This window comes from Myotis nattereri (genome assembly GCF_964212035.1).
Source record: "Myotis nattereri genome assembly, chromosome: 21".
Lineage (NCBI taxonomy): Eukaryota > Metazoa > Chordata > Mammalia > Chiroptera > Vespertilionidae > Myotis > Myotis nattereri.
Window position 1 is genome coordinate 1,230,268 of NC_138097.1, and position 24,077 is coordinate 1,254,344.

The 24,077-nt window shown below is 59.0% G+C and overlaps 1 protein-coding gene across 3 annotated transcripts in view; it reads left to right on the top strand.

Annotated features, from left to right (window-relative positions):
- The window catches only part of ARNT2 (aryl hydrocarbon receptor nuclear translocator 2), an 86,446-nt gene that overhangs the window by 52,121 nt on the left and 10,248 nt on the right, over positions 1–24,077 (top strand). For 2 of the 3 annotated variants that reach the window (XM_081114920.1, XM_081114921.1), the window contains exons 9-14: positions 12,532–12,608; positions 16,462–16,596; positions 18,032–18,106; positions 20,871–21,022; positions 22,858–22,930; positions 23,952–24,075. In XM_081114920.1, the coding sequence (XP_080971046.1) occupies positions 12,532–12,608; positions 16,462–16,596; positions 18,032–18,106; positions 20,871–21,022; positions 22,858–22,930; positions 23,952–24,075 (636 nt within the window). The remainder of the gene's footprint in view (positions 1–12,531; positions 12,609–16,461; positions 16,597–18,031; positions 18,107–20,870; positions 21,023–22,857; positions 22,931–23,951; positions 24,076–24,077) is intronic. The other variant, XM_081114922.1, reaches the window with a different exon arrangement.

A 24,077-nucleotide genomic window follows, 5' to 3' on the forward strand; every position in this document is an offset into this window, starting at 1 on the left:
CCTGCTGGGGAGAAGTCGAACGTGCAGAGGAGTAGCTGCATGTGGGGAGGAGCAGCTGCCTCTGGCCCTCGGATGGTGAAAACGGGCAAGAGGGAGGGTTGGCGAGGACGGGGAGCGCTTGGAACCCTCACGTATTGCTGGCGGGAAGGTAAAATGGTGCAGCTACTTGGGAAAAACCGTCTGAGATACTCAGATGTTAAGCATTAACACACACACACACACACACACAGACACACACACACTAGAGGCCTGGTGCATGAAATTATTGCAAGAGTGGGCCTCCCTTCCCTGGCTGCTGGCACTGGCTTCCCTCCAGCACCTGGGACCCTGGCTTCCCTCGTAGCCCCGGCTTCATCTAGGACAGCGATTCTCAACCTGTGGGTCACGACCCCTTTGGCGGTCAAACGACCCTTTCACAGGGGTCGCCTAAGACCATCCTGCATATGAGATATTTACATGACGATTCATTACAGTTATGAAGTAGCAATGAAAATAATTTTGTGGTTGGGTCACAACATGAAGAACTCTATGTAAAGGGCCAGAAGGTTGGGAACCACTGATCTAGGAGGTCGTCTGGAAGGACGTCTGGTCTAATTAGCATATTACACTTTTATTAGTGTGTGTGTGTGTATATATATATATATATATATATATATTGATATATGTATGTATATTTATATATATATTCATTCTAGAGGCCTGGTACACGGATTTGTGCACTGGTGGGGTCCCTCGGCCTGGCCTGCACCCTCTCGCAATCCGGGACCCCTCGAGGGACGTCGGATAGCTGGTTTTGGCCTGATCCCCACACGCCCAATCCAGACAGGAGGGAGAACAACCCTGTGCGTTGAGTGTCTGTGCCCTGGTGGTCAGTGCACGTCATAGCAACTGGTCGGTTGGTTGCTTAGGCTTTTATATATATAGATTCACCACCCACCCCCCCAAAAAATTGGGATTTTCATTGATTTCAGAGAGGAAGGGAGAGGGAGAGATAGAAACATCCGTGATGAGAGAGAATCATGGATCGGCTGCCTCCTGCACACTCCATACGTGTCCTGACCAGGAATCGAACCCTGACCTCCTGCTTCATAGGTCGACGCCCAACCCCTGAGCCACACTGGCCGGGCTGACTACCCCCTTCTCAACGCTTTCCTCATTTGAGTTAATTACGGTCCTTACACCCGGCCAGTTCCTCTTCCTGTTTTGGCCTCTGCGTGCTCGCTCCCTCTCACCACTTGATTGGGGCTCCCGGCGCACCATGTCCCACCAGCAACGCCCCACACGTGGCATCCTGTGGGTGAGCGGGAGGCGGGCCCGGGCTCGGGGTGCAGGCGGGGGCGGCACATCCTGAGAGTCTGCAGGGGCCGCTCGGGGCGAGCTCGGCGGGAGTTGCAGGGGGTTCTGGGCCGTGAGTGCCGCGGGGACAGGGCGGCGGGACGTATTACGCACGAGGTCTTCAGCAGCCGCCCGCCCTGGAAACTTGGCCTCGGGAGGCCTGGTAGCAGGAGCCGGGGTGTTTGTCTTGGAGAAAGAGAGACGTGATTTCTGTCTGTAAGTATTTGAGGGGGAGTCACATGGAGGAGGAGGAATGCGTCCTACTTAGCGCCGTTGCCAGGAGGCACCGTATGGACGATTTGGACAAAAAAAAAGAGGAAAGTGACCCAAAAAGCAGACTTTTGACTCCGGAGGGAAAAATGAGCCAAGGATATGAAAAGGGTGTTAAAGTGTATGTACACACGCACGCACACACACACACACACACGTATATGCACATATACGTATACTAGAGGCCCGGTGCACAAATTGTGCACCAGTGGGGTCTCTTGGCCTGGCCTGGGGGATCGGGCTGAAACCGGCCAGCTCTCCGGCATCCTCCGAGGGGTCCCAGATTGTGAGAGGGCACAGGCCAGGCCTAGAGACCCCACTGGTGCACGATCGGGGCCGGGGAGGGGCTGCAGGAAGGCTCCGGGCGTGTCCGGTCCGTCTCACTCAGTCCCAATCGGCAGGACGCCAGCAGAAGCTCACCTACCAGTCGGAGTGTCTGCTCTCCGGTGGTCAGTGCACGTCATAGCGACTAGTGAACCGATCGACTGTCTGCCCCCGGTGGTCAGTGCATGTCATAGCGACTAGTGAACCGGTTGACTGTCTGCCCCCGGTGGTCAGTGCACATCATAGCGACTGGTGAACCGGTCGACTGTCTGCCCCCGGTGGTCAGTGCACGTCATAGCGACTGGTGAACCGGTCGACTGTCTGCCCCTGGTGGTCAGTGCACGTCATAGCGACTGGTGAACCGGTCGACTGTCTGCCCCCGGTGGTCAGTGCACGTCATAGCGACTGGTGAACCGGTCGACTGTCTGCCCCTGGTGGTCAGTTCACGTCATAGCGCGTGGTTGAGTGGCCTTAGCATATCATTAGCATATTACGACTTGATTGGTTGAATGGACGGCTGGACGACCGGACACTTAGCATATTAGGCTTTTATTATATAGGATGTGTGTGTACGCACACACATGCACGGGCACATGTATATGCACAGGCACATATACATGTGTGTGCATGTGCACCCACATCACACGTGTGCGTGTACACACATGCGATACATAGCTACACACACGTGTAACACATACGCACACACATTAAGCCTTTGGGGAAAATTCTGTCTCCTGTTCCTCATAACTGCGAATTGAAATAATCGGATACCATCTCCTCTCACCTACCAAATAGCAAAAAGTGAAAAAGACACAATACACAGCGTTGGTGAGATTCAGAAAAACAGTCACACTTACGTCCTGCTGGTGGGAAGACACACCAGCACAGACCTTCTGTACAACAGCTCTATGTGTGTATTCAATGCCTTAAACTGTGCCTTTCTGAACGTACAGGAATTCCACTGGTAGGGATTTATTCTAAGGAGAACTCTGAATTCGTCTAGACTTCAGGGAGAGAGGAGTTATGGTTAAAAGTAGCCTGGCCCGGCCGGCGTGGCTCAGTGGATAGAGCGCCGCCCTAGGAACCAGGAGGTCAGTCAGGGTTCGATTCCCGGTCGGGGCACAGGCCCGGGTTGCGGGCTCCATCCCCAGTGTGGGGTATTGTTTCTCTCTCTCTTGCCCCTTCTCCCTTCCTCTCTGAAATCAGTAAAAATGTATTTAAAAAATAGCCTGGAACTTCTATCCCGTGGAACGCGGGGCAGCCGTGAGGTGAGCTTGCTTCAGGGGGCACGTAGGAATGAGGCGCAAAGTACCAGGAAGTTTTAAAACAGTAGCAGGTTAGGCAACATAAACACAAGATGCCAATCTCATTTTTATAATATGCTAGAGGCCCGGTGCACGAAATTTGTACGGGGGTGGGGGGTGGAGGGCTGGGGCCGGGATCCCTCAGCCCAGCTCTCACCCTCTCCAATCCAGGACCCCTCTTGCAACCCAGGACCGCTGGCTCCTGACTGCCTGCCTGATCGCCCCTAACCACTCTGCCTGCCTGCCTGATGCCCTCCCCTGCCTGCCTGATCGCCCCTAACTGCCCTCCCCTGCTGGCCTGATTGCCCCTAACTGCCCTCTCCTGCCAGCCTGATCGCCCCTAACTGCCCTCCCCTGCCGGCCTGATCGCCCCTAACTGCTCTCCCTTGCCGACCTGATCTCCCCTAACTGCCTCTGCCTCGGCCCCGCCACCGTGGCTTTGTCCGGAAGGACGTCCGGAAGATTGTCTGGACGATGTCTGGTCTAAGTAGCATATTACCCTTTTATTAGTATAGGTTTTTATTGATTTCAGAGAGGATGAGGGAGAGAGAGATAGGAATATCAATGATGAGAGAGAATCATGGATTGGCTGCCTCCTGCACGCCCCCCACTGGGGATGGAGCCCACAACCTGGGCAAGTGCCCTGACTGGGAATCGAACCCGGACCTCCTGGTTCACAGGTCGATGCTCAGCGTGGCTCCCCACCCCTGATGTAGACCCTCATGCTTCATGCATTTCCCCAGCCCAGTGCTCAGCTTGGCCTGGCGCTTAGTAGGTGTTTCATGAAGACGGGAGGGGGGAGGGATGGGAGGGAAGGAGGAAGGAAAGATGGAAGGAACTCTTGCTCAGGCCACACAAACAGCAGACCTAAGGGATGGATGGGTCGATGGAAGCATTTCTTGCCAGAATTTCCAAAGCCATTTTTTAATTTTATTTTCGTGGAAATTTTTTATTCTTGTTAATCCTCACCCAAGGCTATTTTTCCATTGATTTTTTTTTAGGGAGAGGGAGAGAGAGACATCGATGTGAGAGAGACTCATCCATCGGTTGCTTCCTGCACGCATCCCGACCAGGGCCTGGGAACCTGCAACCCAGGCAGGTGCCTTGGGCCGGAATCGAACCCGGGACCCGTCAGTCCCACGCCCGGCGCTCTAACCACTGGGCCACACCGGCCGGGGCTGGAAGAGTTTTAGGATGGCGGAGACGGTCATCCGGCCGCCGCGCTGAGCGCTGAAAGGAGGTCGCTGGTGCTCTTACCGCCGCTCCCCCCCAACCTCCCCCCCTGCCGTGAGGTCATGGGATCCTGAGTTCTGGGCGGCACCTCACTTCTGCCTCCGCGATGGCTCGTTAACGGCCACCAGGAATGCCGTCCCACTCGCTGGCTCATGAGCTCAGCACCCTGACGTGTAAACAATGACTTGCTCAGGGAAAAATGAGCTTCCCTTAGCTCCAGCCTGGCTTAAAATAGCCTCAGGCGACCCTGGGCACCTCGGAAGGTGGCCGGAAGGGGCCGGAGCCAGCAGGGGCCTCGTAGAAAGATTATTAGGGTCCGGCCGTTGTGGCTCAGGGGTTGAGCGTCGACCTACGAACCAGGAGGTCCGGGTTCGATTCCCGGTCAGGGCACAGGCCCGGGTTGCGGGCTCCATCCCCAGTGTGGGGCGTGCAGGAGGCGGCCGATCCATGATTCTCTCTCATCATGGATGTTTCTCTCTCGCTCCCTCTCCCTTCCTCTCTGACATCAATAAAAATATATTAGAAAATTAAAATCATTTAAAAAACGAAAGAAGTGTCATTGCCCCCCGGCCGGCGTGGCTCAGGGGCTGAGCGTCGACCTACGAACCAGGAGGTCACGGTTCGGTTCCCGGTCAGGAAGTGATGTTTCCACCTCTTCCTCCCTCTCCCTTCTTCTCTGAAATCAACTTTAAAAAATTAAACAGGAACCGTGCAGAGCAGGTTGCGATTGAGCAACCCTCCGGGGATTTGTAAGAAAAGAACCAGGAAATTGGAGCCAAACTGTCCGTGGCAGGAACAACAGATCCGAGAAATCGAGAGCGGGCTCCCTGGGGCGAGCGGAGCCGGCTGGGAGCAGCCGTCACTTGGAACCGTCTAGACCAGCGGTTCTCAACCTGGGGGTCGCGACCCCTTTGGGGGCCGAACGACCCTTTCACAGGGGTCGCCAAAGACCATCAGAAAACACATCTATAATTACATATTGTTTTTGTGATGAGTCACTGTGCTTTAATTATGTTCCATGTGTAACAATGAAAATCCATCCTGCATATCAGGTATTTACATGACGATTCATCACAGTAGCAACGAAAATAACTTTATGGTTGGGGGTCACCACAACATGAGGAACTGTATTAAAGGGTTGCGGCATTAGGAAGGCTGAGAACCGCTGATCTAGACCAATCCCCTCCCCCTCCCCCTGCACAGAGAGGCCTGGCCTGTGTGGCTCAGTGGATAGAGCGTCGGCCTGCGGACTGAAGGGTCCCAGGTTCGGTTCCGGTCAAGGGCATGTACCTTGGTTGCGGGCACATCCCCAGTGGGGGGCGTGCAGGAGGCAGCTGATCAATGCTTCTCTCTCATCGCTGTTTCCAACTCTCTATACCTCTCTCTTCCTCTCTGTAAAAAATCAATAAAATATATATATTTTTTAAAAACATACACATCGCGGAGAATTCCGGTATATTTCGGAAGCCCCTCCTGGGACACCGTGGCCTTCCCAGGGAGCCTGACAGCATTTTATTTTTATTTTTTTAAAATAGGTTTTGTTGATTTGAGAGGAAGGGAGAGAGAAACATCCATGATGAGAGAGAAACACGGATCGGCTGCCTCCCGCACGCCCCACCCTGGGGATCGAGCCCGAAACCCGGGGCACGTGCCCTTGACCGGGAATCGAACCTGGGACTTTGCAGTGCACGGGATGGTGCTCAAACCGACTGAGCCACGCTGGCCGGGGCAGCCTCACCCCATTTTATAGGGCTCCCGACATCGGTTTCATTCTGAGCGTGTTGGGGGGCGTGTGAGTAAAAGAAGAATCCCTAAAGGAAGAAGGAAAAAAAAAAAAGCAGAAGAAGAGTTCCCCAGGCCAGTGGTCGGCAAACTCATTCGCCAACGGAGCCCAGTACCAGCAGGACGGCGATTGAAATTTCTTCGGAGAGCCAAGTTTTTTAAACTTAAGCTATATAGGCAGGTACATTGTTATTCACTGAATGAGGGTCCTCCTAAGGCTTAGGAAGAGCCACGCTCAAGGGGCCAGAGAGCCGCATGTGGCTCGCGAGCCACGTTTGCCGGCCACGGCCCCAGGCCATTCCTGCCCGTGTCTGACCCTTAATGGGCTCAGTCTGAAGAAACATGTGCGGTCCATTCAACATGCTAGGGAGGAAGTCCCCCATGACGGCCGTGTTGCCTGTGCTGTGGGGTGCGGCCGGCCCCCCGGAGTCTGTGACGGTCTGGAGATGGGAGCGGCCTCCGCCAGCACCTTGCATGGCACACAGGCTCACCCTCCGCCTGGAGCTGGTTTCCATGACGAGGCCTCTTTCCCAGCAGCTGCCGGGATGTTTGGTTTATCCCCTAAACATCCGTGGAAAATCTCTGTTTCGTTGGCCGTGGGGCTGCCCGGGACGGCCAGCGTCAGGCCCGGGGAGGGGTGCTGGCCCAGGAGCGTGTGACACCCCCCCACCCCCGCCACCCGCACCCCCCAGGAAGCCCCGGCCGCCGAGAGCCAGCAGCCTGATGGGGTTGGGGCTGCTGGTTCGCCAGGAGGCTCAGCCCCTCCATGAGCTGATCCCAAGGGGCTTGTCGAACATGGTGTGTTTGTTTTTCCTTCGTTCGGAAATCGCCAAAGGCTGCTTGTCCGGAAGGAGGCCGCCAGCTCACACGGCGGTGCCTGGGGCCTGCTGGCTCCAGCCCCCACTGTAACCACCCCCCCCCCAAACCCCGGCCCTGGCTCTGGCCCTGGAGCGTGTGCACAGCTGGCCTCGTCTCTGCTTGCGGCCCACAGGGATGGCCGAGAGCTGCGGTTCTCAACCTGTGGGTCGAACGACCCTTTCACAGGGGTCGCCTCAGGCCATCCTGCATGTCAGATATTTACGTGACGATTCATCACAGCAGCGACATGACAGTGACGAAGTAGCCACGGAAACAATTGTATGGTTGGGTCACAACATGAGGAGCCGTATTGAAAGGGCCAGAAGGTTGAGAACCACTGGCCTAGGGAGACCCCGAAGCCACGGCCTCAGCTCCTAGGGTGGCGGGTGGCGGGTGGAGGGTGTTTTGACCCCCTGTTCTCAGGCAGGGCGATGCCATGCTAACGTCCCCCCCCCCTTTTTAATATATATTTTTATTGGTTTCAGAGAGAGGGAGAGAGAGAGAGAAACATCAGTGATGAGCCCTGGCTGGTGTGGCTCAGTGGATAGAGTGTCAGCCTGCGGACTGAAGGGTCCCAGGTTCGATTCCGGTCAGGGCACAGGCCCAGGTTGCGGGCTCCATCCCCAGTGTGGGGCATGCAGGAGGCAGCCGATCCATCATTCTCTCTCATGACGGGTGTTTCTCTCCCCCTCTCCCTTCCTCTCTGAAATCAATAAAAATATATTTAAAAATAAAAGAAACATCCGTGATGGGGGAGAACCATGGATCGGCTGCCTCCTGCACGCCCCACACTGGGGATGGAGCCCGCAACCCGGGCCTGTGCCCTTGACCAGAATCGAACCCTGACCTCCTGGTTCATAGGTCGATGCTCAGCCCCTGATCCCCACTGGTCCAGGCTCACATTTCCTTCCGTAAACACTTGTGAGCACCTGCCGGGGCCCAGGTACTTCCCAGGCTCAAGGGATTTGAGAGCGAGTCTGGCCTGGTGTCCGCCCACAGGGAGCTCACCACCCACTGGAGGAGACAGGGAGGCGTGCAGGTCATTGCTGAGCCCTGGGTCAGGGGCAGAGCGCAGGCACGCACTCAGGGGAGCACGCAGGCAGGAGCCTCCGTGAGCTGGGAGGGTCCCGGTGGGCGTCTCCGTCCCACACTCTGGCCGACACCGTCCCTGAGAACCTAACAGGCAGAGTAACATCGGAGCTGAAGCATAAACATACACAAGAGGCAGGAATTTTCAGGTTGAAAAAAATCCTTCCTCACCCGGCTGGCGTGGCTCCGTGGCTGAGCACCCACCTAGGAACCAGGAGGTCAGGGTTCGATTCCCGGTCAGGGCACAGGCCCTGGTGGCGGGCTCGATCCCAGCGTGGGGCGTGCAGGAGGCAGCCGATCAACAATTCTCTCTCATCATTGATGTTTCTATCCCCCTCTCTGAAATAAAAAAAAACAAAACATCCTATATAATAAAAGGCTAATATGCAAATCGACCTAAACAGCGAAACGACGGGTCGCTATGACGTGCACTGACCACCAGGGGGCAGACACTCAACACTGGGCTCAGGGCTGGCGAGCCCATCGGCGGTGGCAGGAGCCTCTCCCGCCTCCATGGCAGCGCTAAGGATGTCTGACTGCCAGCTTAGGGGAGCGGACCTAAGCCATCAGTCGGACATCCCCCGAGGGCTCCCGGACTGCGAGAGGGCACAGGCCGGGCTGAGGGACCCCCCCTCCCCCATGCACGAATTTTGTGCACTGGGCCTCTAGTATTTATATAAAAAGGAGGTGAATGGGTGCTTCACCTTGTGGTCCCTCCAACATTTGAGGAGGCTCTTGTGTGGCAGCAGGAGGGCCCCTGGGTGAGGGGTTCTCCATCAGCGCCATGGAGAGTGTGAGTCAAAAGAAGAATCCCTAAAAGAAGAAAAAAAAAAAAGAAGAAGAGCGCCCAAGACACCCCCAGAGGCCCGTGCTGGGGGGGTGGGGGGAAGCCGAGACCAGCTTCCTTTTCCTTTCCTCCCTCCGCGACTCTCGTGGGTCGTGTGGAGTTTATCCTGGGAGTTCAGAGGTTCCCTCAGGGAGGTCTAGGCTGGGTCTGTGTTCATGCTTTTTTTTTTTTTTTATTGATCTCAGAGAGGAAGGGAGAAGGAGAGAGATGGAAACATCCGTGATGAGAGAGAATCATAGATCGGCTGCCTCCTGAACACCCCCCGCTGGGGATCAAGCCCGCAACCCGGGCACCTGCCCTTGACCGGAATCGAACCCGGGACCCCTCAGTCTGCAGGCCGACGCTCTATCCACTGAGCCACACCAGCCAGGACTTGTTTGTGTGCATTTTACCCGGTGCTGGGCCGGGCCCCTGTGGGCAGGCTCAGGCCTCTCTGTGCAGGGAGGTTGGGGGGGTGGATTTGTGATGGTTCCAGGTGACGGCTGCTCCCAGCCGGCTCCGCTCGCCCCAGGGAGCCCGCTCTCGATTTCTCGGATCTGTTGTTCCTGCCACGGACAGTTTGGCTCCAATATCCTGGTTCTTTTCTTACAAATCCCTGGAGAGTTGCTCAATCGCAACCTGCTCTTCATGGTTCCTGTTTAACTTTTTTTTAGCAATGACACTATTTTTAAAGTTGATTTCAGAGAGGAAGGGAGAGAGAGAAAGAGGTAGAAACATCACTTCCTGACCGGGAACCGAACCGTGACCTCCTGGTTCGTAGGTCGACGCTCAGCCACTGAGCCACGCCCGCCGGGGGGCAATGACACTTCTTTCTTTTTTAAATGATTTTATTTTTTTATATATTTTTTATTGATGTCAGAGAGGAAGGGAGAGGGAGCGAGAGAGAGAAGCATCCATGATGAGAGAGAATCACGGACCGGCTGCCTCCTGCACGCCCCCCACTGGGGATGGAGCCCGCAACCCGGGCCTGTGCCCTGACCGGGAATCGAACCCGGGACCCTTCAGTCCACAGGCCGACGCTCTATCCACTGAGCCACACCGGCCAGGGCAAAATGTTGATGTTTGCTTTTTAAAAGAGAATGCTGGCGCCCAGCCGGTGTGGCTCAGTGGTTGAGTGTCTGGTCGCCCTATGAACCAGGAGGTCACGGTTCGATTCCCAGGGGGGACTCCATCCCCAGTGTGGGGCGTGCAGGAGGCAGCCGGTCCGTGATTCTCTCTCATCATGGATGTTTCTCTCTCTCTCCCTCTCCCTTCCTCTCTGATTCAAATTGTTCCGGAAAATGATGGTGGGGTGCAGTAGGGTCTTGCTCAGTCTTTGAAAGGATTTATATTTAATCTATTTTTATTGGTTTCAGAGAGGAAGGGAGAGGGAGAGAGAGAAACATCCATGATGAGAGAGAATCACGGATCATCTGCTTCCTGCACGCCCCCTGCTGGGGATCAAGCCCACAACCCGGGCCTGTGCCCCTGACCGGGACTCGAACCCTGACCTCCTGGTTCACAGGTCGACGCTCACCACTGAGCCACAGTTCCCTCCTCTCTATTATTGTTTTAACTGTTCTTCCCAAATGCATTTGGCCAAAGAAACTTTTTTTTTTCCTAAAATGATTGCGGTCCCCAGAGAGGACGCTGGGCGGGTGCTGGGGACCAGTGGCCTGGATTCCTCGGAGCGGAGGTGGAGTTTTTCCCATTTGGCGGAATCAGGGAAAAATGTGTCTTCATTCTCATGTGAGGATGTGAGTCCCGGGTTAGACTCCTCCCGGGCGACCCCGTGTGAGGCTCGGAGAAGCCCTTCTTTCTTCTTCTTTTATTTTTTTGATCCTCACCCAAGGATGGTTTTCCATTGATTTTTTTTAAAATGTATATTGTATTTGTTTCTTACAGAGAGGAAGTGAGAGGGATAGAGAGCTAGAAACATCGACGAGAGAGAAACACCAATCAGCTGCCTCCTGCACACCCCCTACTGGGGATGTGCCCACAACCAAGGTACATGCCCTTGACCGGAACCGAACCCGGGACCCTTCAGTCCGCAGGCCGATGCTCTATCCACTGAGCCACACCGGTTCATTGATTTTTAGGGAGAGACAGAGAGAAACATCGATGTGAGAGAGACACACCTATTGGTTGCGCCCTGACCAGCAATGGGGAACCTGCAACCCCAGTCCGTGCCCTTGACCGGAATCGAACCCGGGACCCTTCAGCCTGCAGGCCGAGGCTCTATCCACTGAGCAACACTGGCCAGGGCCTGAGAAGCGTTTCTGGCTGGTGCCGAATTCCCTCCCGAACAGCAGTTTCTAGTTCCACTTGGTGTGTGTGTGTGTGTCTTACTCAGGGTTATTCCGGCCCAAAGCAAAGGTGGTTTAAGGAAGGGCCCACGGGGCTTGGGCGACCCACGGGGAATCGTCGCAATCTCGCTCCAATGGCCAGAGGGCTCGTGTTCCTATTAAAAACCGCTCAGATAAGCCCCGTCCCTGCCAGGAAGCGGCCCCTCCCGGCCCGGCCCTCCGGGCCCTGGCGTCCGGCCCTGGCCACGCGCCCCTCCCCGGCCCTAACACTAACCAGATGGCATCCTGACAGTCCCTCCCCCGCCCGCCGTGAGCCCCCCGGGGGTCGGGGGGGGGGCTGGATCCCTGCCACGGCGAAGGCCCTGGTCCCCAGCAGAAAGTCGGTCGGGCGCTTAGTAGGTGCTCAGAAACCCGGTCACACGTGGCCGACCTCCCGGCCGCACTCTGACCTGGCCTTTCTGCCCGTTTTCCAAATGCGTAAAGGAATCGCTCGCATTTCATCTTCCTCAGCCTCCTCTGCGTCCTCGCCCACACGTGCAGACGACAGGCACCACGAAGTTCTCGAAAGACGGCGGGCAGCCCGGCCGGCAGGGCTCAGGGGCTGAGCCTCGACCCAGGAACCAGGGGGTCAGGGCACAGGCCCGGGTTGCGGGCTCGGTCCCCAGTGTGGGGCGTGCAGGAGGCAGCCGGTCCGTGATTCTCTCTCATCATGGATGTCCATCCCCCTCCTCCTCCCAACTCTGAAATCAATAAAAATATATTTAAAAAAAATAAAGAGCCCTGACCGGTGTGGCTCAGTGGGTAGAGCGTCGGCCTGCAAACTGAAGGGTCCCAGGTTCGATTCCGGTCAAAGGCATGTACCTTGGTTGCGGGCACATCCCCAGTGCGGGGTGTGCAGGAGGCAGCTGATCGATGTTTCTCTCTCATCAATGTTTCTAACTCTCTGTCCCTCTCCCTTCCTCTCTGTGAAAAAAATCAATAAAATATATATTTTTTAAAAAATCAAGAAAATACATAAAAAATAAATAAAGATCCCAGGTGGAGGGGGGGGTAGGGGGGGGCTGGTTGTCCGGCTCACACACCGACCCCGAGAGGCCAGCCCTGGACCCGCGTTCCGATGGCCGGAGCGAAATCACGGGGCACCTTCGCCCCCTCTGTCCGCCCGGGGCGCCCGTGTGCCTGACGCCCGCCTCTCCCGTTCCAGGAATGACCATCCCCGAGGAGGACGCCGAGGTGGGACAGGGCAGCAAGTACTGCCTGGTGGCCATCGGCCGGCTGCAGGTGAGAGGCGCCCCTCGCTCGGCCCGTCTCGCCCCCTCGAGGGCCGGGCATGGCGCGGGGGGAAGGAGGGGCCCGCGGGTCTGGGGGCCACGCCCTGGCTCCCGTGGGCTCAGGACGGGGTCCGGGGCCCGGGGCTCGCTCTGGGAGAAGGCGAGGCTGGGCTGGGAGCAGAGGGAGCTGGGAGCGGGGGTCCGCAGACACGCGTCACACCCGGGGCCGGGTCACTCCGTCCCCCACACACGTGCGTGCTCGCTGCCCTGTCCGGTCCTGCTCACGTCCTCCCTGCGTGTTATCGTGGGCGCTCCCTCTGGGTCTAGGGCAGTGGTTCTCAACCTTCCTGACGCCGCAACCCTTTTATACGGCTCCTCATGCTGTGGGGACCCCCAACCGTAACATTATTTCGTTGCTGCTTCATCGCTGTCATGTTGCTGCTGTGATGAATCATCATGGAAATACCTGATGTGCAGGATGCATTTTCATGGTTACACATTGAACATCATGAAAGCATCGTCATTAATCACAAAGACAGTGTGCAATTATAGATGTGCTTTCCGATGGTCTGAGGCGACCCCTGTGAAAGGGTCGTTCGACCCCCAAAGGGGCCGCGACCCCCAGGTTGAGAACCGCAGGTCTAGAACCACGGGTGTCCCCCTCAGTGGCTGGGCCGGCGTCTGACCGCTGCCATCTTCTGTTGTGTGTTGTTGATCCTCCCCCGGGGATGTGTCTCCATTGACTCTTAGAGAGCGTGGGAGGGAGGGGGAGAGGCAGAGAGAAACATCGATGTGAGAGAGAGACATCGATGGGTTGCTTCCTGCACGCGCCCCCAACCAGGGCCCGGACCGGGGAGGAGCCTGCAGCCGAAGTACCCTGTGTCCTTGACCGGAATTGAGCCCGGGACCCTTCGGCCCGCAGGCCGACGCTCTATCCACTGAGCCACACCAGCCAGGGCTGAGTCTTATCACCTTTGATGGTGGTGTTTGTTCAGCCACGTCCGTCTGCCCGCCTGCACGGTTCTTGGCTCAGAGCCGAGTCTTCCTGCCCCTGGTCATGGTCAGTGTCCCCGCCCGTGCCCCAAGGCCGCTCGCCGACGGGGTCCCGGCCAGTCATGAGTTTGTTCAGATTGTCAGACGCTTCCCACTGGACCCCTTTTAACCTGTCACACGCCATACGCGCCTGTAGACACAAGCCTCGGGCCTTCCCCACACACCACGTGTGTCTATAAAAAAAATGTGGCTCAGTGGATAGAGGTGTCCCGGGACTGAAGGGTCCCGGGTTCGAATCCTGGTCAAGGGCACATGCCCGGGTTGTGGGCTTGATCCCCAGTAGGGGGTGTGCAGGAGGCAGCCGATCTGTGATTCTCATCATTGATGTTTCTCTCCTTTCTCTCTGAAATCAATAAAGATATATTTTTTAAAAAAATGTTTTCCTGAAGTGGCACCCCTGACCAACTTTAAAATCACTCTTCGTGAGAATTTTCCACTGAAAATATTCAAGAATGCCCCAATTGAGAGAGAGAGAAACATCAATGATGATAGAGAATCATGGGTCGGCTGCCTCCTGCACGCCCCCCACTGGGGATCGAGCCCACAACCCGGGCATGTGCCCCGACTGGGAATCGAACCCTGACCTCCTGGTTCCTAGGTCAACCACTGAGCCCCACTGGCCGGGCCCATTTTGATATTGATAACATCGCTAGAGGCCTGATGTACGAAAATTTGTGCAAGAGTAGGCCTTCCTTCCCCCGGCTGCTGGCACTGGCTTCCCTCCGGCACCCGGGACCCAGGCTTCCCTCCTCCGGCTGCCGGCAGACACCCAGGACCCCGGGAGGCTTCGCCTGGGCCCCGGCTTTGTCAGGAAGGGCGTCCGGAATGACATCCAGAAGACATCGGTCTAATTAGCATATTTCCCTTTTATTAGTGTAGATTCTTGGGCCACACAAGAGTATCAGCGTAAAGATCAGCCAGCTCTATTTGCTCAAACTTTTTATTAACTCACCCCTGATGCCTTGGCAGGGCCACAGCGTATGATTTAGGGGACTTTATACGGCCCTCGGGCCAGACGTTCCCCACCCCTGGTCTCAGGCTGATCTGGGCTTTGGAATATCTTAGACCCGTGGTCGGCAAACCGTGGCTCGCGAGCCACAGGTGGCTCTCTGGCCCCTTGAGTGTGGCTCTTCCTAAGCCTTAGGAGGACCCTCATTAAGTTAATAACAATGTACCTGCCTATATAGTTTAAGTTTAAAAAATCTGGCTCTCAAAAGAAATTTCAATTGTTGTACTGTTGATATTTGGCTCCGTTGACTAATGAGTTTGCCGTCCACTGGCTTAGAGCGAGTGGGTCACACTCAGAGGCCGACACGGGCCAGATAAACAAGGTTTGCATGGACGTGGCCGCAAAAAGAACAAAAGCTTCCGTTTTCATAGAAACGCAGGTTTGTCTCGATGGAGCCGTGCTGAATGCAAAGGGCTGAGATAAACGAGTCATCGTGAACATAAAATAACAGAACGTTTTAATAAAAATTAATACTTTTCCTTGAACATGAACTCACCAGACCCTGAGTCCCTGCACACATGGATAAGCGTCACGCAGATAAACCCATTTCTCTCGTTCTCCGGAAGCGAGGTATTTCCTGTTGCCACACCAAGCAGGTCAGTCCCAGACCAAGGACGTGGCCACCGGCTGCCGGAACCTTCGCTGCCGGTGTCAGTGGGGAGAGACGGTGCCTGCGCGTGAGGCGCGTGAGGGACGCGAATGCAACACGATGACAGTCATCAGCCATTAGCGAACCTTGTAGCTCGTTATTAATAACTAGAGGTCTGGTGCACAGATTTGTGCACGAGTGGGGTCCCTCGGCCTGGCCGGTGATCAGGGCCTATGGGGCCGGCCGGCCAGGGGGAGGGACCGTAGGAGGTTGGCTCTGGGAGCGCGCTGATCACCAGGGGAGCAGCTCCTGTGTTGAGCATCTGCCCCCTGGTGGTCAGTGCACGTCATAGTGACCGGTCGCCTGGTTGTTGGGTTGTTCGGTCGCTTAGGCTTTTATATATACACTAGTGGCCCGGTGCACGGAATTTGTGCACAGGAGGGATGTTCCTCAGCCTGGCCTGCACCCTCTCCAACCTGGGACCCCTCGGGGGATGTCCGACTGCCAGTTTAGGCTCGATCCCACATGGATCGGGCCTAAACCGGCAGTCGGACATCCCTCGCAATCCGGGACCACTGGCTCCTAACCGCTCACCTGCCTGCCTGATCACCCCTAACCACTCTACCTGCTGGCCTGCTCACCTCCAACTACCCCCCCTTCCAGCCTAATCACCCCCAACTGCCCTCCCCTGCCGGCCTGCTCGCCCCCAACTGCCCCCTCTCCCAGCCTGATCGCCCCCAGCTGCCCCCCCCCCCCGCTCCTGGCCTGATCGCCCCTAACCGCCTCTGCCTCGGCCCCGCCACCATGGCTTTGTCCAGAAGGACGTCCGGAAGGTCTCCGGGTCTAATTAGCATATTAATTACCCTTTTATTAGCATAGATAATGGACAACAGGATATTACAAAAATTAAGCGATGAAGTTTTTATTAACACGTTCCTCAGGTACCCTTACATTGGCGGGGCCGCAAACACATCCATTGCGGTCCGTGGGCCACGGGTCTGACACGCTGGTGTTACACTCTCTGGGCTGAGCGCGTGGACGGCTCTGCAGACTGGCCCCATCCCCACGGCTCCTCCCGGCTCCGGCTCCGTCCCCGGCCCCATCCCCGCGGCTCCTCCCGGCTCCGGCTCCGTCCCCGGCCCCCGGCCCCCCGGCTCCTCCCGGCTCCGGCTCCGTCCCCGGCCTCCTCACTGCGGCCCCCGCCCCTGGCAGGTGACCAGCTCCCCCGTGTGCATGGACATGAGCGGGATGGCGGTGCCCACGGAGTTCCTGTCGCGCCACAACGCCGACGGGGTCATCACCTTTGTGGATCCCCGCTGCATCAGCGTCATCGGCTACCAGCCCCAGGTAGGTCACCCCCAGCCCCAGGTGGGTCCCCCCAGCCCCAGGTGGGTCCCCCCAGCTCCAGGTAGGTCACCCCCCACCCCAGGTGGGTCACCCCCAGCCCCAGGTGGGTCCCCCCCGCCCCAGGTGGGTCACCCCAGCCCCAGGTGGGTCACCCTAGCCCCAGGTGGGTCACCCCCCGCCCCAGGTGGGTCACCCCCAGCCCCAGGTGGGTCACCCCAGCCCCAGGTGGGTCACCCCCAGCCCCAGGTGGGTCCCCCCAGCTCACGGCCGCTGGGGAAGATGGAGCTCCCTATACAGCGTCCTCGTCTCCTTTGCTCGGGACACAACTCAGTCACGTGGTGTGGGGGCCCACGGCAGAGAAGCCCGTGTCCCTCAGTGGAAGTTGGAGCCCTGGCTGGTGTTGCTCAGTGGATAGCACGTCGGCCTGCAGACCGAAGGGTCCCGGGTTCGACTCCGATCAAGGGCACGGACCTGGGTTGCAGGCTCCTCCCTGGCCCGGGCCCTGGTCGGGGTGCGTGCAGGAGGCGACCCATCAATGTGTCTCTCCCACATGGATGTCTCTCTCTGTCTCTCCCTCTCCCTTCCAATCGCTCTAAGAATCAATGGGAAATATCCTCGGGGGAGATTGAACAGCAAATAAAAACTGAATAAATAAAATAAGGGGGTTATTCTCAATCTTAAAATAAAATAAAAATAAAAGTGCATTCCGACCCCGTGATCTGGGGACGTAGCGAAGTGACAGGTCGGGGCGGGTGAGGCCACAGGGCCGGGGTTGGGGTCCAGCAGCCGGATTCGTGGTGGCGGCGGGGTAGGTGGTGCTCACCCGTTCCCCCCTCATCCTGGCGTGAGCTAGAGACGGGGTGGGGGGATGTGGAAGTGAGCCCTGCTCTCTCTCAGCGATAATATATTTTATTGATTTTTTACAGAGAGGAAGGGAGAGGGATAGAGAGTTAGAAACATCGCTGAGAGAGAAACATCGATCGGCTGCCTCCTGCACACCCCACACTGGGGATGTGCCCGCCACCAAGGTACATGCCCTTGACCGGAATTGAACCCGGAACCCTTCAGTCCACAGACCGACGCTCTATCCACTGAGCCACACCAGTCAGGGCTGTTGTTTTCTTTTTGCCCATCCTCCCCCCAGGATATTTTCCCACTGATTTGTAGAGAGAGCGGAAGAGAGAGGGAGAGACAGACAGAAACATTGATGTGAGATAGACACATGGATGGGTTGCCTCCTGCACGCGCCCCGACCAGGGCCCGGGCCAGGAGGAGCCTGCCACCGAGGTCCGTGCCCTTGACCGGGAATCGAACCCGGGACCCTTCAGTCTGCAGGCCGAGGCTCTATCCACTGAGCCACACCGGCCGGGTCCCTCACAGGGACACGCAAACGCCGGGAGAGGGGCCCGGGGCTGCTAACGCGTCTCCCCCTCAGGACCTGCTGGGGAAGGACATCCTGGAATTCTGCCACTCGGAGGACCAGAGCCACCTGCGGGAGAGCTTCCAGCAGGTACCGCCGGGGCCGGGGCCGGGGCCACGGTGAGGAGGCAGGAGCGGGAGGGGGGGTGCGGGGGGGGTCCACGCAGATGTGGCCTGCAGGGCGCCAGCCCCACGCGCACCTGGTGGTCAGGGCCCACCGCCAGGGAGCTCACGGCGCCCTTCTAGGGGGGACAGACCCGTGAGGAGGACGTGACTGCGTCACAGACAACAGCAGAGGATGGGGGTCACGGGGGGGTGGGTCCTGGAGGGTGAGCCTGGGAGGAATGGGAGGATCTTCCCCACGAGAGGCACCCCAAGACGTGACAAGGGTGAGGGCCGTGGGGAGAATAACACGTGTGTGCGGGTCGCCGGCTTCTGGGGAGGCCTAGGGGGACGGGGGGAGGGGGATGAAATGGGGCTGGTGTTGCTCAGTGGTTAGCATCGACCTAGGAACCAGGAGGTCAGGGTTCGATTCCCGGTCAGGGCACAGGCCCGGGTTGGCGGCTCCATTCCCAGTGTGGGGCGTGCAGGGGGCGGCTGGTCCGTGATTCTCTCTCATCATGGATGTTTCTCTCTCCCCCTTTCCTTCCTCTCTGGAATCAATAAAAATACATTTTAAAAATAAGACTAGATTCCCCCCCGGGTCACGTCAGTGAGGATTCCTGGAGTTCAGGCAGAGCCGTGTTCTCTGGAGAAACGGTGCTGGCAGCCGGGTGTGCCGAGGAGAAATGGGGGCGGGGGTCAGAGGGAGGAGGCCTGTTGGGGGCTGTTCTGACCCCCCAGAGGGAGGTGGGGAGGCAGGCGCTTGGCAGGGGCGGTGGCATCTGGGGAGGAAGCAGCTGCTGGGTGAGGGGTGCCTTGGGGAGAGATTGAGGGTCCCCCCCTGCCCCCCATGACTGCATCGTGACCGTCGTCATTATTAGCCGCTGTTTTTATTTTTTTTAATCCTCACCTGAGGATATAGTTTTTAAAATATGTTTTTATTGATTTCAGAGAGAGAAACATCGATGATGAGAGAGAATCATGGATCGGCTGCCTCCTGCACGCCCCGCACTGGGGACCGAGCCCGCAACTCAGGCCTGTGCCCTTGACTGGAATCAAACCCGGGCCCGTCAGTCCGCAGGCCGACGCTCTATGCACTGAGCCACACTGGCCAGGGCGTGAGGATATTTTTCCATTGATTTCTAGAGAGAGTGGAAGGGAGAGGGAGAGGGAGAGGAAGAGAGAAGCATCGATGTGAGAGAGACACATGGATGGGTTGCCTCCTGCATGCGCCCCGACCAGGGCCTGGGCCGGGGTCAGGGAGGAGCTTGTAACCAAGGTTGGTGCCCTTGTTGGGAATCGAACCCGGGGACCCTTCAGTCCGCAGGCCGACGCTCTACCCACTGAGCCACACCGGCCAGGGCTTAGCTGCTGTTTGCTGAGCGCCTACTGTGTGCTGCACGAGGGGAAACCCTTCTGCGGAAACGTCCCTGAATCTGGGGGGCGCCCGCTCCCTGCTGAGCCCGGGGCCCCTGTGGGGGGAGAGAGGGCAGATCCCTGAAGCCCCCATGTCCCCCTCGGGCCCCAGGAAGGGAAGGGCCCGGCGCGGTCCGACCCGGGTGGGTCTGGAAAGAGAAGGAAGGAATTTAACATCGGGTCCCGCTGGTCCCATCGGCAGGCTGGGGGAGGCGAAGGCCACGCAGAGACCCCATGAGCCACACTCCGGGGTCACAGGGTCAGCGGGGCGGGGGTGTCGGGGAGCCGAGCAGCCGCGGGACACCCCGAGTGCCTGCCCCGGGTCCGTGTTCAGCGGCGGCGACAGATGTTGACAAAGGGAAGTGGCTGATTTTCGCAAAAGCGCGGAAGGCGCCGGGTGGGCCCTTGAACTTTGCCCTTAAACACGAGCACGAGGGGCCCGGTCACGGGCGTGAGGACTGTTGAGCTTGGTGGTGACAGCGTGCCTGCCCCGCCCGGGACCCCAGTCCAGCGGGTTTTGTTTTATTTTTCATTGTTAATGATGTCAGAGAGGCAGGGAGAGGGACAGGGAGGGAGAGAAGCATCCGTGATGAGAGAGGATCACGGACCGATGCCTCCTGCACGCCCCGCACTGGGGATGGAGCCCGGAACCGGGCCTGTGCCCCGACCGGGAATCGAACCCCGACCTCCTGGTTCACAGGTTGGTGCTCAACCCCTGACCCAAGCCGGCCGGGCCTTAGTCTTTGGCTGCGATGGCCGGCCCTGAGCCCCCCTGGCCTCACCCCGTCCATCTCCCCCGCCCCTCCCCTCCCCACTCTGCCCCCACCCCCCTGACTCCGCCCTCGCCCCCTGACTCCGCCCCGCCCCTGACTCCGTCCCCGACCCCCGCTGACTCCGCTCCTGCCCCCCCCCGCTGACTCCGCCCCCGCCCCGCTGACTCCGCCCCCGCCCCTCCGCGCTGACTCCGTCCCCGCCCCCGCGCTGACTCCGCCCCGCCCCTGCTGACTCCGCCCCCCCACTCTGCTTCTGCCCCCCCGCTGACTCCGCCCCCGCCCCGCTGACTCCGCCCCCGCCCCTCCGCGCTGACTCCGTCCCTGTCCCCGCGCTGACTCCGCCCCCACCCCCGCTGACTCCGCCCCCGCCCCGCTGACTCCGCCCCCGCCCCTCCGCGCTGACTCCGTCCCTGCCCCCGCGCTGACTCCGCCCCCGCCCCGCTGACTCCGCCCCCGCCCCCGCGCTGACTCCGCCCCCGCCCCCCCGCAATGACTCCGTCCCCGCCCCCCGCGCTGACTCCGCCCCAGCCCCTCCCACTGACTCCGCCCCCGCCCCGCCCGCAGGTGGTGAAGCTGAAGGGCCAGGTGCTGTCCGTCATGTACCGCTTCCGCACCAAGAACCGCGAGTGGCTGCTGCTTCGCACCAGCAGCTTCACCTTCCAGAACCCGTACTCGGACGAGATCGAGTACCTCATCTGCACCAACACCAACGTCAAGTGCGTGCCGCCCCCTCCCCGCGGCCCCTCCCCTGCAGGCACCGAGCTGGGACCCGGACGTGGGCCGTCCCTCCCTGGCAGGTCCACAGACCCCAGGCCCAGGGAGGACCCCCCCCCCGCAGGGCCCCGTCCGCCTTCCATCGCCGGAGGGTGCTGCCTGGGCTCTGGGTCCCACTGAGCCGGCAGGACAGCAGAGCTCTAGGGCCTGGGGGCGGGCACATGGGGGGGACACGTGGTCTCCCTGCTGCCTGGTCATCGACACGGTGCCCCAGGGTCTCCGCGGCTCCCCCTCATCCAGCCGCTGCCTCCGGCACGGCCCCCAAGTGGGGATGGAGCCCGCAACCCGGGCGTGTGCCCTTGACCAGAATCGAACCCGGGACCCTTCAGTCCGCAGGCCGATGCTCCACCCACAGAGCCACACTGGCCAGGGCCAACTCCACCCCCTATTGGCGGAGGGAGGGGCTGCAGGCCGATTGGGGTGGTGGGGGCCCATTGGGGGTGGGGGTGAGCTGGGAGGAGGGGCTGCAGGAGGTTGGCCGGCGGGCCCTGCCCCCTATTGGGGTGGGGGGGTGATCAGGGGCGGGGCCAGCTGGGGGGAGGGACCGTGGGAGATTGGCTGGCGGTCCACACCCCCAGATCCGACGGGTTCGCTGGCCACAGTGGGTGTCATAGAGAGGGTTGTTCTGGTCCTTACAGCGTTCCAGTTGCTGGCTTTTTATACATAGAGATTTTCATTGATTTCAGACAGAGAAGAAGGGAGAGGGAGGGAGGGAGAGAAACATCCATGATGAGAGAGAATCACCGACTGGCTGCCTCCTGCACGCCCCCCACTGGGGATCGAGCCCACAACTCGGGCCTGTGACCTGACCGGGAATCGAACCCTGACCTCCTGGTTCATAGGTCGACCATCAACCTTTGCCCTGCTTTCTTCTCACTCTGGCCGGGTCCTGGGGTCTCCCAGGCCCCCATGGACCCCTCTCTGTCCCCCCCTTTCCGCCCTCAGGTGGCTCCCTGCAGGGTGAGGCCGCTCCCTGCAGGCCCTCCATGCTCACGCCCCGTGGAGCCAGGAGCGGCCTGGGGGCCCCGGAGGAGGGGGACATTCCCACCCACCTGCCGGGCACCCCTTCAGGCCGCCAGGTCCCCACCCCCAGGCTCCTGCCGCCTGTCACAGCCCCCCGCTGCCCGTGCAGGAGCCGTGGGAACGGGCGGGCCCTCTTCACGCCTGCGGGCCCGGGCACTGATCTAGAGCGTCCCCCCTTCGGTGCCCGTGTGTGACGGACGGGGTGTCGGTGAGAGCTGCCTGCTCCGCCCGTGTCTGCGCTCCCACAGTCGTGCATGCGGGGTGCCTGGCGGGAGAGCCCGCACCCCACTCTCTCCCACGGCTGCTGGGCGGAAGGAAGGCCGGGAGGTGCCGGCTGTGGACAGCAGAGGGCAGTGCCTGCCCTGAGCCCACAGCCTGGCCCTGTACCCCAGTCCTCACTGACCTTCCCTGGCCTTAGGCAGCCTCCTTAGGGAAAGTGGGGGAGGAGCCCGGCCGGCCAGTGTGGCTCAGGGGCTGAGCATCGACCTAGGAACCAGGAGGTCAGGGTTCGATTCCCGGTCGGGGCACAGGCCCGGGTTTCGGGCTCCATCCCCAGTGGGGGGCGTGCAGGAGGCAGCCGGTCCATGATTCTCTCTCATCACGGATGTTTCTCTCTCTCTTTCTCTCTGAAATCAATACAAACATATTTTTTAAAATGAATGATCTTGGAGACACTCCCCCCTCTCCACCCTCCCCCCGGGCAGCAGGGCGGCCAGCCAGGCAATGACTGCCCCGTCCGTCCGTCCGTCCGCAGGCAGCTCCAGCAGCAGCAGGCGGAGCTGGAGGTGCATCAGAGAGACGGCCTCTCCTCCTACGACCTGGCACAGGTGAGTGTCTGACCAGCCTCCAACCCGGGGCCGGGGGCTGAGGGCAGGACTCAGCTCGGCCCCGCCCCTTACCCAGCAGGTGCTATGGCGCCCTGCATGTGTTACCCCTGGCCTGGCCTCTTCCCACCGGTCGCCTGGGGCCTCACAGTGCAGGGGTCCGAGTGCCCCCGGGGCCCCTGCCACTCTCCCTTTATTTTTTTTAATTGTCACCTGAGGGTATTTTTTTTTTCATTGATTTTTAGAGAAAGTGGAAGGGAGAGGCAGAGAGAGAGACAGAGAGACACATCGATGGGTTGCCTCCTGCCCGTGTCCGAACCAGGGCCCAGGATTGAGCCTGTAACCGAGGTCCGTGCCCTTGACCGGAATCGAACCCGGGACCCTTCAGTCCGTAGGCCGACGCTCTGCCCACTGAGCCAAACCAGCCAGGGCTACAAATTGATGTTTCTCTCTCTCTCTTTTCCCCCCATTCTCTATCTAAAAGTGCTGAATTAAAAAAAAAAATTTAAACTTTGCCCATCTGGTGTGGCTCAGTGGTGGAGCATCGACCTATGAACCAGGAGATCTTTGAAATCAATAAAAATATATTTTGCCCCTGGCCGGTGTGGCTCAGTGGATAGAGGTCGGCCTGTGAACTGAAGGGTCCCGGGTTCGATTCCGGTCAAGGGCACATGGCCGATTTGCGGGCTCGATCCCCAGTGGGGGACGTGCAGGAGGCAGCCGATCCGTGATTCTCTCTCATCATGGATGTTTCTCTCTCTCCTCCCTTCCTCTCTGACATCAACAAAAACATTTCAAAAATAATAGGAATAAAAATATATTTAAAAAAAATTTAAACTTTAAATGCACTTTTCCCGAGAGAGGGCGTTGCTTATTTTTATTCCTCTGAGTCACCCGTGGGACCCCCTTGTCCTTCCTGTGACCCGTGGCTCCCGAGACGGGGCCCTGGGGATGGAGGCGGGGTGGGGGCTGGTGGGCGGCCGGCGTCCGCTCAGAGCCTCCCGCGGTCTCCGTGTGCGAGCAGGTCCCCGTCCCCAGCCTGCCGGCGGGCGTGCACGAGGCCGGGAAGGCCGTGGAGAAGGCCGACGCCCTCTTCTCCCAGGAGCGCGACCCCCGCTTCGCGGAGATGTTCGCGGGGATCGGAGCGTGT